Consider the following 17,639-nt stretch of genomic DNA (forward strand, 5'->3'; position numbering starts at 1 on the left):
ACTATAAAAGACATGCTGCTGTCTGTACTTTATTTTAGGAATTTATATTTCTCTATAACTCCATAAGACTTAATCTTTTCTCGTTGTTAAGACAGGGTTCGTTATAATATACGTTTTCGTTCGACCGATTTTTCAAATCTTACTACCACTAAAATGTCGGATAATATACCTATTAAACTCGCAAATAATGTGGCTTTATGGTAAAAGAATTTTCTAAATTGGTTCAGTCGATCGAGATAATCCCTTTACTTCTTTGTAATATTTGTATCAATTATTCATATTATATTAACAAGACATTTCAATGAAACTTTAACTTATAAATAATGGACTCCCTTCCAATTACATAATGTTAGAAATAGGTACAGTGGACAACTTATTATAAATTTTAAGGTATTATTATTATTATAGAATTTTTCAAATTCCCAAAAAATATTTGTGTAAGCACAGGTACAAAATTGAAATAATTCTAGATATATTAGAATAGAAATTGGGAAATAAAAGGACCTCTGCTTTATATACAATTGGCCAACGAACGGAAACGAAGAAGTTTTACCTGGCACAACTTCAAGTACGAAATCATCCGAAGATTGTCTTCCATAGGGGTCAATTCCAGTACATCTGTATACGTCAGCATCGGATTGCTCAACATTAGGTATCAGCAATAGCGATCCATCGCCATAGGTCTGTAAAGAATTATGTAATAGTTGTGTTTGTTGAAGTCTCGAAACCTGCTAAGGGTACATATTTCAGTCAGTGAAGAATCTGTGGTACATACCAACCCGATCAATTATAATTTCGATTGGAATCAAGTCTTAATAAAAATATACTTTTTATAAAATATCTATGAATTATCTTACCCTTGTTTCTACGTATTGGTTTGTATTATATCTCTCCCATGAAACTCTGATATTTCTAGATCTTGCTCTGCAAAGGACTTCCACTTTTTCTCTAACCCTAAAAGGTCTCCGTGGCTGATCGATTGAAACTAAGGCCGGTGTTTCGTCACGAGTTCCTAAAATATATTTATAATTACAGACCAAAATTTCTATTTCTAACGCCTTGAAAGTTTTATCCAAATCACAGAGTATCTAATAATGTCCCCTAAAATATTTAAAACAAAGACATTCAATAATAAATTTGTGTACATGTATGCCCCATAGCAATAAAACAATAGCCGTACTCAGAGACTTTTAATTAATTATCTCAAAGGGTAGATATTTTGACTATAACGAACATATGCTAGTTTAATGATGTACAGTCAAAATAGTCTTATAAGCTTGGAATTGGATCTACTATGAACTTTTGAACGTAATATTTTAACATCTTATAAACGACTCTGAGTACGGCTGATATAAAAAGTTAACAGCCACTTATACTTAGGTTATCAACAATTTAAAAAATACACAAAATCGAAACATATCGTGCAAATACTTACATCGTCATCATCTCTAACAAAACAATCGCAAACACATGCAAGAGGTTAGTAAAATAAAACTGTTATCACAAGTAAAGGATTCATCATAAAGATCAACAATTATACAACAAATTGTGACACCGCTCCCAGCATAATTGGTTACCTTATTCATTTTAAAACGAACGACAGTAGAAGATACGTAGACTTATTTGAAAATTTCGTAGAATTTGATATGTTTGATTTGTAAAATGAATAAGAACCTTTATTCACAATTCTTAACAATGAGCTGAATATATCTTATTGCAATATGGAGTACATTTGTATTAACACATATCAAGGGAATAAGACACGCCCGGGAAAATACTGCACAAAGACCTTTACACATATCCCTTTAGCCCTCATTAGAATTACCAGTTCGACGTGGATCCGAATGCGGCTGCAATAGTCTTTTTTCTCTTAATATGCAGTTATTTTCATCGCTACCATCCAGACAGTTATCATATCCATCGCAAATTAAGTCCTCGTGAATACAAGCACTGTCGTCATAACAATGAAACTCTGATGGTGAGCATTCAACACCTTTGGCGTAAAATAAAAATATTATTTATCAGCAACTATGCTATAGAATTACGTATACGTATACATAACTAAGAGACAACTTACAAAAACGATGATAGAAGAAAGAAGTTTTACATGCTAGGGTTAAAATAGAACAGTTAAGCGGACTATTAGACCAAAAACCGACCACTACTTAATGGGCAAACACTGACCCTCTATGTGAAGGTTGATGTAATTGCTAGTTTGTCGTCCATAGCCGTCCCAAATGATACAAACATAGCGGCCACTGTCTGTTTTCTGAGCAAGTCTAATGAATAGAGATCCATCTGTCTTCTGAGTTACGGTGCGTGGTAGGGTTCTGCCATCTTTGTTCCATCTTATTTTCATTCCGGGCTGAGTGACGTTGCAGCTCAGATGAACAGCGGCTCCCACGTGTGCGAATTGTTCGTTATCATGCGACTTCGACGGCGCACGATCGGCTTCTTCTATGATTTATGACATGCAATACCCTTAGCATTCAATGAAATTAAGCATTCAACTGAAAATCTTGTTATGAAATTTTATGATAAATATTCATTGCAAATAATTCGTTTACTTGATTAACGTTGGTGCTGTACAATGTGTAAAGCTCTAACATTGTTGTAATCGTGGACATTATATAATATACTTATTTTCTCTCATAGATTGAAAGGTTAGAGCATGGAATAGATGAATAATGTTAATTGAATCTTGTACGAAATCTGACCCGAGACCCTTGTAACCTTATTAATCTATTCCGTGGGTTAGAGATGTTTTTGAATGCATGGCTCCATTAAGTCGTTTCAATCTAGGAGAATGATTGTGTTGCTACGTGCTTTTCGTTTTCAGGCAAACATCATGTATAAAACTTACCGTTAACAATAACCTCAGCTATCGCAGTTGCATTAGCCAATCTGTTCATTGCAAAACATTCGTATTTTCCAGCATCTTCAACCTCAATTTGACGGAACAATAAGGTGGAATCACGGATCTCTACGCGGCTATAAAACACAAAAGATTAATGTAAATGTTTATTTTAATCATTTTTTTTATCCAAAACAAAGCGATTGACAAATAAAGTATTAATAATAATAAGACGGTAAGAGAAGCAATCTAGCCATCCCTATATTGGTTCTAGCGTAATATTACTACCGTGTCTTTGCTGAGGATGTTCTTACACAAGAAGTACTAGTAAGTGTTAAAAAACGCGTATAATCTATGATTTAAAAGCATTTCCCTAAAGCCACCTTACCTTGAAGGTAACCGATCAACTGGTCTCCATGAAATGCTAATAATATCGTCTCCTTCAACGACACACTCGACTGTTGGTGATTGTCCTGGGTGTACTATTTGTGATGGAGGTCTCAAAGTGATCCTGGGAGCGGCCATCACTTGCAAACTTGTGTACACAGATTGCTGTACTTCGTTCGTACGTTGGTTTATCAATGTGCATTCGTATCTGCCAGAGTCTGCTTTTGATGTCTGAAAATTTAAATTTAATACGTTACTTATTTAGTTTTGATGTAAGGGTAAGATGTAGAATAGATCCTAGCGCGTGCTATCAGTCGCGAATGTCAAAATGCAAAACATTTTCGATACGAAATCTTACTTAGCCATAAGCATGAAATGGTGTTTTGATTTATAATGGGTTATATTTAATAAAGGGTTTTCTTTTAATAAAAATATAATAAGGTATATCATATGTTAATATTTTTTATCCATTGTATAAAGGAATAGTGATACTTGATTTTCTTTAATTTTAATTCTACAGTAATCTAGCAATAACATATAAATGAAATTATAACTTGAAATGTACTTTTTTAAAACTTTACGTGATGCACAGATTCATCGCTTCTTCTATCTGCCAAATGTACTTATTAAACACTCAATTAAAACCCGTAGGACCTATTACTCAACGAAATCGACCATGATATACTTACGTTGTAAATGATAAGCTCGGAACCATATTGTCTAGCGTTGAACTGAAGTGGGCTTCTGTCAGCTCGTCCCCAAACAACTTGGAACTCCCTCGACGCATTGCACCTTCACAAAAATGTGTATTATGAGTTAGTTACGTGCATTTTTATTGCTATAAGCGTATACTTTGTCACCTTTATATTTTTATGAACTGACTCGGAAGTAAAAGTGAAATTATTCAAAAGAATTTATTACGTAGAGGGTAGAAAGTATTACAATTTACAAGGAATATAATATTTATTATCACGTACGCTGGATAAGGTGAACAATATGGAGATTATTGTAAAATAAAATATATAGATATTAATAAAAGTATTCTAGATCAATAGAACTTAAATCTAGTCTCTAGAACCGTTTTTCTCTATATGAAGTTTGACTTTTTGGAAGCGTTCAATAAGAGATGTTGACTAGAATCAGAATATGGACCTAATAGTATTTTCAAATTTATATATTGAGTCTCAAAACCTTCTTTAACTTGGCTTGACACAGAGCCGCTTGTTCATATGATAATTGGTATCTCAGAATAACTTTATAGCTAAAAAATCAATCATATGCCGTCACTACATGATGTTTTTTGTAAAACCAGACAGACGGTCTTAGGGCTAGGTCACATAATCTAAGTCTACTACTATTTTGTTACTTACCCAAGGCGACTTTCTTGTCCTTCAATGGCTACCATATTACTCGGTGCGTTTTCATCAAAATCTGGTTGATACTCTGACCCAATGCTGTCTTCGCCACTGCCTTCTACTAAAAAAAATATAACTTAAGAGGTCTACTTAAATAGTATGTTACATTACAATTAAACATAGCTCATAAACATAACTCTAAGAAGTTATAACAGTTTCGATATCGTTTATTACGGTATAGGCAACGAACGAAAACAAAGACCTCTACTTTCGCTTGATATAAGTATGAATTAATCTTACATCATAACTAATACATATTTTATAGATTATTAGAAAATATTTGGTTATCACATCTGTCTGTGTAAACACTTGATCATCAGTGGCGTAACTATATCTGGGGCCCGTGGCAAATTCTTTTGATGGGCCCTATCAGTATCGTCACGTTGTACTCAGTTTAATTTTAGTAAAATTCGAGATTTTCAGCGTACTCAATTACAAGTTGTATATGTCCCACTAATGGCCATAGGCCCCCTCTCTTAGGCGAGAGGATATGGTCTGTACGCTAGCCCAATGCCAAGACTTCACATTGATCTAGAGAACATAATATCTCTTGGGTCTGGGGCCCGTGGAAATTTGCCAGCCCTGCCACCCTATTGTTACGCCACTGCTGATCATGCTGTAACTAATTCTTGTCAAAATTCGATTAGGCAATTTAGGTATTGTGAACATAATTTTTTTTTAATATGATATCTCCAATTAACTTTGACTTGTGTTAGAGTGTATGGGTATTTAAAATTGGATCATTTTCTGCTCTCTCGAGTCATGCATGTATAAAAACGTAATTTTTCATTACTGAGGTACTTACCATCATTCCCAAAGCCTCCGTCACCCCTTTCAACTCGAATAGCGAACTGTTCTTCGACAGTACCAGCAGCAGAGGTAGCAATACATGTGTAGTCACCCTCATGCCTTTCATTCACATAGGATATTGACAACACAGCGATTCTAGGTGATGGAGACACGAATTCACGATCAGCTGAAAAGTGTTTATTATTTAAAATTACGTGATGTGGTATATATGTGATTTTAAATATATAAAGAGTAGATAGTACTCCCCCTTCCTAGACAATGTTCCACATTCACATGACATCACACAATTATTTCGATGTGATTTTTAGTTTCCAAGAAATTAGTGGCCAGACATTAAGTAAGCTACATATCTAAGAGTTGAAGCTTAAACAGATCATCATATTCTAACAATATCAGATACATACAAGTCAAACTATTAACCTTTTGTTGTCGGCAAAAAATAAAAGCTTGTGGATTATTTTCTGAATTAGCTCCTTGCAATAATTTAAATTATGTTACTTACATAATTTAATAGAAACCATTGGCTCCGGGTATCCATCTGCCCTACATTCGACATCAACCTTGTCTCCCTTTATCACTTGAATAAAATTGCTTGGAGTGATAGTTATTTCCGGTGGAGACCTAACTTTTACAGTTGCACTCGCGCTTGTTGATCCAGCTTCGTTGGTTGCTGTACATGTGTAGGTGCCTTCGTCATTGACCTCTACTGTTTGGAAACTGAAAAAAATACCGTCACGTTTTTAATGATTATACTTTAAATATCGTTTGAACATAAAAAAAACTACAATAATTAATCGATGACGTCAAAACACTTGAAGCAACTTTACAATTCGGCAAGTATGAATATTTATCTAAAATCCCCAAATTTAATTTAATACTTGAAGGTATTTGTTCGTATTGGTCTACGTTTTGGATGATGCCTATAATCTTTAACTTTTGTTGATGTTTAAAATTACCTTAGAACATTGTTATTCTGTTGAATTTCTACGTGCGGTGACAACTGTCCTCTATTCTTGTCCCAAGTTATAACTGGTGAAGGAATGCCACCAGTTACACGGCAGTGTATTTGAAATTGGTTGCCTAATGTAACGTAGTTTTCTCCTTGTGGATATATTTCTAAACGTGGAGCCTCGCGTTCTAGAAACGTTAGAATAGAGAAGTTAGTGTTACATTATAACATTACGTCCTAAATTACTATTAAAAAATACAATTTGAGAATTAACATTGTATGAGAAATAATATAAAAGGCTGATAAGCTTCAAAGTGACTTTAGAAACTAACTGACCAATATCAAAGCCTTTTACAACATTTGTATAAAGATTTTAAACACGGGGTTTTAAAAATTAGTGGAACAATAAAACAAGACATACTTTCAATCTCCACATAGACATAGGTGCTGATAATAGGCACTCCCTCCACTGATCCCTCGCAAAGGTAGTAACCCTGGTCGCTGTCTTGGGCGTTACTTATTATAAGAGTATTCTCGCGTTGGCTGGTACCAAGACCAAATGAATCTTGATGCTGTTGAGAAATTGTCTTATTTATTAATTTTGGCTAAGTTATATGTAAAAAATATGACATTAGAGTATTTTTATCAAAAAGCAGGTTGAGTCAGTTTTGATTTTTGTGAAAGCATTAACCGTAATAAAGAAATTAAAATACATTTCATAAACTCGTGAAACTTTATGTATATGTGCAACCTATTTTCACACATGTCACGCACTTTTCTAACTAACCTTAGTCCATTTAATAAGTGGTACTGGATATCCTTGGGGAGTGCATTCTATTGTTCCGCTTCCACCAGTTGGAATTCTGAGATGGTCGACAGAGAGGGTGATATTTGATGTTTCTACGGGCGGACCTAGCGGTCTTACTTCAAGAGTAATTAAGGTTGGATTAACACCAAAGGCTGACGTTTGGCAGATGTAAACTCCAGAGTTTTCGAGTCGAGCATAATCAATGTACAAAACACCACTATCGGAGCGTACGTTTGGTAAGAAATCAGTACCGTCTTGTCTGAAAATGAAAAATTTGGAACGTTAATATTTAATAGGAATGAAGATAATAATATTTTTGACCGAGAGTACTAAATTATTAAAGAGGATTCTATAAAATTGTAAATAAGACAACAGCGAAAATGATTGACGCTGAGATGGTGATGAGATTAACAATTTAATTTTAAAGTAAATAAACAGATACATGTAAAAAACTATTCGGAAATACCATACCTGACCCAATTAATGGCTCCAGCTGGCACATTAGTAGTTCCAGTGCACACGACTGTAGTGCTTCTACCCTCATCGACAGTCGGAGTTTGAGTAGACACAGTCAATTCTTGATACGATGGCCGTGAAGGTCTTTGGCGGATTGTCACAACTGCTGTTCTGTCCCTGGTTCCAGCTGCGTTTGATGCGATACACCTGAAACAAAATGTTTTGATTATTTGGTTTAGGCAAAGATATAGATGAAATATTTGAACGAAGTCAAACAAAAAAATAGTTTCACGGCTTTATAAAGTGTTTCATTCTGTTTAATCTGTCATCGAACTTCATGGATAAATTTTGATTTCGCCTTTGTTTTTAACGGGTAATGCGATAATGTATTTATACATATTAAACAACAAATTTTCAAAATCTATTCCGAAGTTTTTGAGTCTCTTCGTTACCTTCATACTAATATTTCCTGTTACTTGTAGAAGTCTAAAGCTCATAAACGCTCAGTAATCATAATTTTATATTTCTTACAGATTTTACTTAATTTTTTACTAGTAATATTTGTTAGACTCGAGGAAGACTCGAGGAAGTCTGAATCCCGGTCGGATCAATTCGGGAGGCATATTCATTCTAAGTCAAAAGTCAGTGAAAAAGTGAAGACATCGGGTATTTTATTTGCTTTAAGACATAGTTAAATATAGTTTTCGTAAAACTGTATACGAAATTAAAATTATTACCTGTATTCGCCTGAATCGTCCTGTCTTGCATTTTCAATAACCAATAAAGCGTCATATCTTTGAGTTGTTCGTGGTAGTGGCCGGTTGTATGCTCTCTGCCATGTGATTCTTGGTGCAGGGTTGCCAGTTGTGGAACAAGTTAGTTCGATCCTGTCACCTTCGTAGTATTCCGCTATTGGCGGGCTGATAGATACAGTTGGTAGTCTCATATCATTGCCTGTAAATAATTATATATTATAAAATAAAACACGTTGTTTGTAGAAAAGTAAACTTTGGATAATCTGTTTTAACTGCTAATTTTTGCTACGAAAAAAAACAATATAATTAACAGAACAGTCACTAAACAAACAAATTATGTTTCATTAGTTAAAAAGCTCCGACTGACCTCTCGCATAAAACACAAGTTCCGGTACAACTATTCCAAATGAGGCATGGCAAAAACGGTTATCAGAAATATTCAAACCCAAATACAACACACATATTTAAACAAATAATGCTTATTTTACCTGGTACTTTGAGCGTTGCGAAAGCTTGGTTCGTGGATACTCCATCGCTCGTTTGACATATATACTTTCCACTGTCGGAGACTTGCAGGTTGGTTATACGAAGCATTCCGGAGTCTTGATCGAATTGCGTTCTGCCCTGTGGTAGCTCCCCGTCAGACTTATACCAGTTAACAATTAGTGGGCCTCGGACATTGATGCTTTGGGCCTGACATGTGAAATTAACTGTGCTTCCCACTTCCTCAATTTTAATAGTTGGACTTGTAATGGTCACTGTTACAGTGCTTTGAGGTGGAACTGGTCTTGTTGTCTGATCAACGCTGGAATCACCACCTGGAAGTATTAAAATACTAGTTAAGCGAAATTTTAGATATTTTTTTAAGGCTTGTTTTACAATAATTTACATCTATCAATGGAAAGAAAAAATCATTGAACATGTCGAATAAATATTAAAATATCTGAACTTGAGTAACAAAAGCACGAGTAAACAATATAAGTGTAGACTACACTTGAAGTAGACATAACAAGACATTTCAACATTAGTTATCATGATGATTATGAGTTATTATTCATCGATGAACAGAGTATAAGCGTGTGGAACAAAACAGACATGGCACTTTCTGTCTACCTTTCTCTGGTAGAGTAGTTGTTAAAACCCCAAGAGTGAAGCCGCCTTTAGTAAAAGTTCGGCATTCGTATATGTCTCCTTCTAACATAGTATTCCACGTAGTGCGCACGCTATGCTCTCCCCGCCAACCATCGTTGTAAAGCTTTGATTCGTTATATAACTTTTCTGGTTTTATTTCTATTCCAGCTCGGAAGAATTTTATTGTAAGAGGCTCGGGAGCTCGGTATTTGCACGTTAATGTTACTTCGACAAATATGGAGTTTTGGTAGTCTTCATGTATTTTCGGATGAAGTTCCATGATCACGCCTATATTAAATGTATAAAATAAGGATATTGTAAACTTTGCTACAACACTTCACTTGAACTTATAGTAGAATGTCAAAATATCAAGCTTGACGAAAATTAAAATTGTAAATCGTGGAAACTTAGTTTCTTGATAATTTTGAGCTATAAATTTTTGGACGCTTAAACTTCTCTCAAGCTATAATCGGTTAAAAAATAAAATTCTTCTCACTAAACCATAATTTCTAATTGGTAATTTTGAATATTCTAATAGACAAAAATTATCTTACCGACGGTCGAGCAATCTGGTCCTATGTAGGGCGGACGGCAGTTGCAGATGAGTTCGTCGTAGCTATTCAGCTGACAGTCGTGTCCATTGCAATTGCATTGCCTGCACCGGCCATTCTGATCCTTGTAATATCCAGCATTACATATTTCACAACTTGTTCCTGAGTACCCTTCCGGACAAATACAAATCTAAAAGAAAAAAAAAATCATAACATAACTTTTTTATAGTCAAAAACCACCAACAAGTAACTCGAGGTATCTGTAGGTGAACTAATCTGATCTACCATAGAAAGGGATTCTAAGACTGAAAACAGGAATACCAGGTATCCAAAGTGTATGCTTCAAATGTGATGTTATGAAAATCCAATATAACTATCATTAAAGAAAGTGTCTTCTAAGATTCTTTAAGAACTGAATTGATGTAAATTCTATAAAACAAGCTCTCTACGATATCATTTTTTTAAATAATAATAGCGATTCTAAAATGTACTAAACTTAGGTTTTTTAACAGCTTGATTTAATGAATTTAATAAATTGAATTTTTCAATAAAATAAGGAGGTTTGAAACTTGCCTCAACGCTCTTAGCAACAGGGGAAGATGAGTCGGAGAGCTCTAATGCGGTATCCATAGACACGTCAGCAATTGCCGTAGACAAGAGTTCATCAGATAGCGTCGCCCTGACCAGTACACGGCGAAGGTTTTTCAAGACACTCATGAAGTCCCGACGGCTCGCTGGTGTTGCTGTGTTCAGAATGAACCAGCCACTTTCCTGAAGCGGCACTTGGTAACTCTGAAGATAGGTTGTTTAAGATTAGTTTTTATTCAGCCTTAATTGTTGTGTTCAAATATACCAATAATTAAATTATACATCAAATAACAATGATGTTATATTTTTTTTTAATAAAATTAAACCACTATTTCGAGTCCTTAAGAAAAACATTTTATTTATATGTTGTCTTGCGTAAACCAAAGTTAGGAATTGAACAATACTTTTATAGTAAATATTTCTATGCGAGTGATGCTTACCAATGATTCACCAGATCTAATAGGTGTTGGGTTTGACCAGTATACAGAGATCTCATCACCAATGAAGATGACGTCATTTCCAGGTACAGATTCTTCAGCATATCCGCCAGTTTGGAACTTCTGCGTTAGTGACAATGTACCGCCGTATGAGAGAACTCGGTTACCTGCAACAATACAATAATTATTAATTTATACTTCAACAATTAAAACATTGCATATATTTTAAGAAGAATACGGCGTGTTTTGAAAAAAATATATAAGGTTATCTATCGAAATATGTTCAATAAAATCTCAAATCTAGTTTCAAGACCTGACAATTAGACTATCTTGACAATAAAGCATTGTTTTTGATATAGTATACAATATAAAATGCCTTATTTCTTATAAGCGTTTACTTCCAGACAACCTGTTATTACTACTGTTTTTTTAAACTACGCACAGATTATTGTTACTTAAAACTGCTCTAGAATCATTATTGATTTATAAGAACCAATTTAAAATTTATTGCGAAGGTTAAATGTTATACGCATACAGATGGCGGAAAGAACAGTAAGATTCAACAAACTTTATAGTAAAGGATTAAGAAAAATAATATTACCCGGGAAGACCGGCAAGGACCAGTATAATTCTTCTTGAGGAGGAGATGAGAACGTGTACATGAGTTCGCTTTCATCGGGGGCCGGTATGAATTGATCGTTGATAACCAATTGTCCATTCAAGTCAGTAAGCGTATAACCTCCATAGTTCTCACCAAATATAGGAGCTGCGATTGGTATTCTTGCGTAGTGACTTGCCTGTAGGAAAAAAAATCAGAAAGTAATAAATATATTGAAGCAAAACTTAGTATTATATTACTAACCCCTTAATTGAGAACACTTTTAAATCATAATACTTGTATCAGGGTTCCCTGCTCTTCCATAACAAAGTTACTATATATATTTAGAATGTATTTAAACAGCATACGTGACGCGTATCACGCGTGAGTATACCTACGTGTGCATGTGAGTGAATGCGTGAGTATAATGTGTATGAAAGGAACTACATGTTAAGTATCAGTAGCTGACCTAGCAGATTATATTATAGTGTCATTTCGATCTTGTTTTATCTTAGTTTATCCTTTTTCATTTTCTTTTCAAAAAATCATATGTATTATATGATTTATTGTATTATATGTATTTATAATATCAATTCATACCTCGTGACAGTTGTTGGTGACTCCAGAGCAATAACATGACAAGCAACCGAGTGGATTAGCAGCATCGAGTCCAAACGTTCCCGTCCTGCAACGACCGCATGTATCGCCCTCTACATTCTGCTTGCACGTACAATATCCAGACCCATCACAGGGAATTTCTTCTCCGCGGGGATCGCAACTAGAGAAAAAATTATATTATACAAAGTTTTGTACCCAATAATGCGATGAATTCAATGTTTGAATTTTTTTGTTGAAAACACAAATTTAGAAAAACAATATCAGGCAATACTTATTTTATAATTAAATTGATAGTTGAAAAAAAGTAACTATAGCCTTATAAGATATATGACAAAACATTAAAATGATATTAGGCTCTTAACTTCTGTGGAAATGTACTCAATAACTGACTGTTTTTAAAAACCCTTTGCTCAACACTTACTTGCATGGAGCTGGCGTGTTAGAACTACGGAGAACACAGTTATTGTAAATATCCCTTTCATATCCTTCCTTACAGTCCTCACAATTGGCTCCAGCGGTGTTATCGGCACAATCCTATAAGTATGCCGTCATTTAAATCTCGCAATAATTGAACCGAGACTCCAGGTTATATTGGACGTCAAACATTTGTTAAATTAATGTCATCACTTACTTTATTTAATTTATAACAATTAAAAAACTTGTATTGTAACGATTTAAAATTAAGAGCAACCACGATGCAAGGAACGAAGAATCATATAGCCACTTATTCCTTGCGTCTTTAGTTTACTTTGAAAAAAAATAAAAAAATCTCTCGCAAACATTCAAAATTAAAACCGTATTTGTACTAATGTTTACTATATATCGATTTAAGTTCATAATTACAGTTGTTGTTCATAAGAATTTGAGAGTAAAAGTTCATCAGAATATGAATAAAACTTTCTTATCAAATAAACACAAAATTTGAAAAAAGTCTTAAATAATACTTACGTAACAAACGCCCGTTTCCGGGTGACACATGCTTGAGTGTCCATTGCATTCACACGCTCCACAATGCTCCAAATATAAGCCACTTGATATTCTGTAATTCAGGAATTTTATATAAAAATAAATACAAGATGAATATTTTTGTGTAATGTTCAATTTTATAGAGATTTATGTATAAAAGAATTGGTACAAATTGTGGTCTACATTCCAGTAGCAATACAATATTTTCTGACGCTGGAATGATAAAGTTATTTTCATTAAGACATACGCCTGCTCTATTCTTATACTTTATCAAAATCTCCGCCTTTATAGGTTTTTAAACCCCAATTGGCATACTACGTACTATTCCTAACATGTTAATTATATAACTTTAATCCCTCATATACTTTAGCCTTACGATTATTTCTATATTGATCTAGTCTCCATAATCAAACCACAAGTATAATAACTTAGCCAACAGGGCTTGAGGATTTAGCACTAACCTAGTGTATCCAGGAGCACAGTCTTCACAAGATGTTCCCATATAGCCTCCAGGGCAAACACATTGTTCGACATGTTGGGCCAATGGCCCATCTCCACCAGACTCCGCTGTTTCAATGCTCGCACTAACAACGGACGCTACCTCAGTATTGGTAGTGTATGTGGCTTTAATCAAAATCGTCTTAACGTCTGCTAAAGCTAAAAGGAAGTGCTCCCGCGATACTTCTTTACCATCAGGCCTGAAAATGTGTAATTGAAAAAATAAAACTTCTATTGATTGCTAGTCTTTACATATTGCAAATCGTTATTTTTATCCTTGGAAATACTACGTTTAGATTTTTTTATATATTTTTCTTTTCTTTTTCGACGCTGCTAAATAATCAAACAGTTTATATAGCACTATTTTCAGTATTTAAAAGAGATTTCAGAATGTAAACAATTTCAAAAAAAGCGACGAATGCGTAACAGTTCAATTCAGTAAATAGTATACACTGGGAGTGAGAATGTAAAATGGAATACCAAACGATTGTGCACTCCGTTTGATTATGATTGCTCAGAACATGAACATGTTCGTTTGTTCAATCAGAAAACGATCGCAAGTTTGCGTCCTAGGTTTTACATTCTTACCCTCTTGATTTACAAGGATGAACAAGGATAGTTTATTTAAAAAGTAACTTAACTTAATCATAAAAATAATTAATAGAAGTTTATAAAAGCTCTATTTTACATGAGCCTCGCATACCTTTGCCATCCTTTTTCCAGGAGTTGTAGACTGGCGTTCAAGTATCCGTCACCATTCGGCGCAAAGCTTCCAAAGTAGTTGAAAGTCAGACTATTGTCCTGCAATTTGTAGAAAATCGGACGTTAATTTCTATTAAAAATAATTTATATTATAAATTTAATTTAATTTAATTTAATTGTTTAATTCAGAAAACAAGGTTCCATAACAATGTTAGTAAAATTACAGCTTAATACCTTAAATCTAAGTGTTAGTATGTTTACATTAATTCATACCGGAATAATTCCGCATGAAATAGAATAAAGGAAATTGTATGATATTTGAGAAAATAGCCAAGGGGATATTATATTATCTTTTATCTATCAAAGTCTAGTATTTATTGAAATATGGGCACTCAAAAGAGCATTAAAATTATGTTATATTGAATTACAAATATTTGAATAGGAACAAAAAAACGAACATAAAACATTTTTGATTTAGCAATAGATTAAAAAAAAAACATCTTTACCTTAGTAAAATAGGTAAAAGGTATAAAATAAAAGATAGTTTTGACAAAAGAGCTGAGTTGGCTTAGTGGCTTCAGCGTGCGACTCTCGTCCCTGTGTTCGATCCCCGGCAGTGCACCAATAGACCTTCTTTCTATGTGCGCATTACACATTCGCTCGAATGGTGAAGGAAAACATCAGAAGAAACCACCATACCTTAGACTCAAAAAAGTTTGCGGCGTGTGTCAGGCACAGGGGGCACCTACTTGACTATTAGATTGAGAAATGACCAAGAAGCAGATAGGTACAGAAATCCGAGACCTAAAGAGGTTATAGCGCCACTCATTTATTTTATGACGAATGACTTACACTTATAAGCTGAACATCAGCAGCGTTGTTTCTCGATCCTTGGCTTCCAGGAGTAGGCACGTGCCGCAGTTCGTAATTCAAAAATCCACCGTAGGAAGTAACTTTATCTCCCGCAAAACTGAAATACACAAGTTGAGTTAAATTTAAGATAGGTGCATGCCATTATCTATGTGTGACAGTTTAAATCTATTTTGAAAATGACAGTCAAATGAATGACAGTAAAATATTGTTTTACCTCGGCGGTAGACTCCAATAGTAAATAGATGGCTGCGTTCTATCAAAGCTGCTTAGACTCATTTCGCCTCTGAACAACTCCGGTTGGGCATCGGTCTCAATTGGTGCATTGTATCTAACTGTACCTCCAGAACCGAAGGGAGCACTCTTGTACAATTTTACTTGTCCTACTATTTGTGGTACGTTGAAACGAACAATAGTGGTTTTCCTGCGTAAATTGCTGCTCATACACTGTTGGGATACACCCGAACAGAAACATGAGGCGCATCCATCTCTGCAATAAATGATCAACAATATCTAAAATGGTCAGATATAAGATAGGTGTTCAGCCTACCAGCCAGATTTAAAAGCCTTAAATTATTTTTTTCTTGGACGAAATAAACGAGGGTCAACGTGCGTGTTCTAAACACTTGTGATCGCAATTTAACTTATAAGAATTAGTGCTATATTTCAATAAAAATCTATTAAAATAATTTTATTCTTTGCACATAAAAAAAATCCGTTAAAATAATTGATGCGGTATGTTACGTACCTGAAATCGTTAGAAAGGAAGAAGGTTCCAGCTTTACATTGATCACAGTATCTTCCTTGAACGTTGTCTTTGCAAACACATTCATCTGGTAAGCGAACTTGAGCAGTACCCAGACCATTGCAGTTATCTGACGGTCTTGGTTTGCAAGAGTCACCAGGGATCAGAGGATTTCCGAAATAGTTAGGAGCACAACGGCTGCAGTCATTTCCTTCATAGCTAAAAGGACAATTGCAAATTTATAAAATCACTTTTTTGGGAAGTTATGCAAAAATATACATATTTTTATTTGTAGTCTAGATCTTGAACAGATCTTTGCGTATCGTAAATCAATAAAGCTAGAAATACCAACACTGTACAGTGTACATACATTGTAAATATATGTATTCCTTGGGTAATTATCAGAGCCAAAAGATATAGAAAAGGCGTGTTGTTTAATGTTCTTCCAAATCACAACGCAAAAGTCGTTGAAATTATTTGGTTTACTTTTCCTTGAGATTATTTTTTCATTTCACTTGACTGAGTGAAGCAGGCTCATTTTTGGTTCAGTTCCAGACAACATAAGTTCTATATGACATATATTTAATTAATTGGCTTACCCTGGATTGCAGTCGCAAATAACAATTCCACTGGGTCCGAGTGAACATGTTCTAGCGAACTGGTTATCTCTGTTAGTGAGAGGGCAGGGGCAAGGTCTGCAGTCTCCACCACTGTTAGGGTCTCCATAAGTTCCAGGAGGACAAGCGCGTTTGGGGACACACGATCCCAACCACGGACCATTTCTCTCTCGCGCGAAGCCTGATGCACATTTCTAGGGAAAAATAAATATATATATGACATATGAAACCTTTTAAGTGATTGTTAGTGTAAGGAATAAATTAATATTTCACATAAATTAGATGTCTATGTACTACGCGTAGAATATAGTTTTGGAACGAAGTACCTTATCGCGCGTTGTGAAAGGGGGCTAGACGGAAAAAATTCTTACGAAAAGTTGTCACGACACTTTTTTGCTATTTGCTATTGTAATACACCGGTTCTCGTCCGATCACCGAAGTTCAGCAACGTCGGGCGAGGTCAGTACTTGGATGGGTGACCGCCTGGGAACACCTCGTGATGTTGGCTTTTTTTTTCGTCGTAATTTGGTGTCGAGAAAATCTATCATACTGTTATGATACCAATTAACATATAAATTAATCGAAAGGAATTTCGTTCCATCCGGGTGTCCCTTGACACCTCTAAAGTTTTTTTTTTTAATTTTGTACCTGACAGGAGAGGCCTTCATATCCAGGAGGACAGCTACATTCTTCGACTAAACTTGCAGAGCCGAGACCAACATTGATGTGCTGAGCAGACTCCATAGTAAAGTCGGTTATGTTGACACCAGCGTTGTTTAAGTCAGCGCGGACTAAGATCATTTCTATGTCATCCAACCTTCAAGAAAAAATATTACTGTCTAACATGTCATGTCATTTAAACTTTTTTTCGCCTGGAACCTATA

At 34.8% G+C, this 17,639-nt stretch overlaps 1 protein-coding gene across 15 annotated transcripts in view; it reads right to left on the minus strand.

Moving 5' to 3' along the window:
* LOC125062196 (basement membrane-specific heparan sulfate proteoglycan core protein) overlaps nt 1-17,639 on the minus strand; it is a 120,965-nt gene that overhangs the window by 12,477 nt on the left and 90,849 nt on the right. For 10 of the 15 annotated variants that reach the window (XM_047667944.1, XM_047667939.1, XM_047667938.1 and 7 more), the window contains 30 exons: nt 17,404-17,572; nt 16,738-16,949; nt 16,142-16,357; nt 15,611-15,883; nt 15,376-15,493; nt 14,525-14,622; nt 13,785-14,021; nt 13,306-13,396; nt 12,779-12,891; nt 12,340-12,517; nt 11,743-11,938; nt 11,145-11,308; nt 10,690-10,908; nt 10,120-10,306; nt 8,923-9,252; nt 8,417-8,633; nt 7,695-7,886; nt 7,203-7,482; nt 6,837-6,987; nt 6,423-6,603; nt 5,969-6,183; nt 5,462-5,632; nt 4,612-4,717; nt 3,931-4,033; nt 3,243-3,472; nt 2,864-2,991; nt 2,185-2,457; nt 1,826-1,993; nt 858-1,012; nt 554-683 (listed from right to left, as the gene is read on the minus strand). In XM_047667944.1, the coding sequence (XP_047523900.1) occupies nt 554-683; nt 858-1,012; nt 1,826-1,993; nt 2,185-2,457; nt 2,864-2,991; nt 3,243-3,472; nt 3,931-4,033; nt 4,612-4,717; nt 5,462-5,632; nt 5,969-6,183; nt 6,423-6,603; nt 6,837-6,987; nt 7,203-7,482; nt 7,695-7,886; nt 8,417-8,633; nt 8,923-9,252; nt 10,120-10,306; nt 10,690-10,908; nt 11,145-11,308; nt 11,743-11,938; nt 12,340-12,517; nt 12,779-12,891; nt 13,306-13,396; nt 13,785-14,021; nt 14,525-14,622; nt 15,376-15,493; nt 15,611-15,883; nt 16,142-16,357; nt 16,738-16,949; nt 17,404-17,572 (5,501 nt within the window). The remainder of the gene's footprint in view (nt 1-553; nt 684-857; nt 1,013-1,825; nt 1,994-2,184; nt 2,458-2,863; nt 2,992-3,242; nt 3,473-3,930; nt 4,034-4,611; nt 4,718-5,461; nt 5,633-5,968; nt 6,184-6,422; nt 6,604-6,836; nt 6,988-7,202; nt 7,483-7,694; nt 7,887-8,416; nt 8,634-8,922; nt 9,253-10,119; nt 10,307-10,689; nt 10,909-11,144; nt 11,309-11,742; nt 11,939-12,339; nt 12,518-12,778; nt 12,892-13,305; nt 13,397-13,784; nt 14,022-14,524; nt 14,623-15,375; nt 15,494-15,610; nt 15,884-16,141; nt 16,358-16,737; nt 16,950-17,403; nt 17,573-17,639) is intronic. The other 5 variants (XM_047667930.1, XM_047667932.1, XM_047667942.1 and 2 more) reach the window with 5 other exon arrangements.

The sequence above is a fragment of the Pieris napi genome, chromosome Z (assembly GCF_905475465.1).
Source record: "Pieris napi chromosome Z, ilPieNapi1.2, whole genome shotgun sequence".
In the NCBI taxonomy this organism is placed as follows: domain Eukaryota; kingdom Metazoa; phylum Arthropoda; class Insecta; order Lepidoptera; family Pieridae; genus Pieris; species Pieris napi.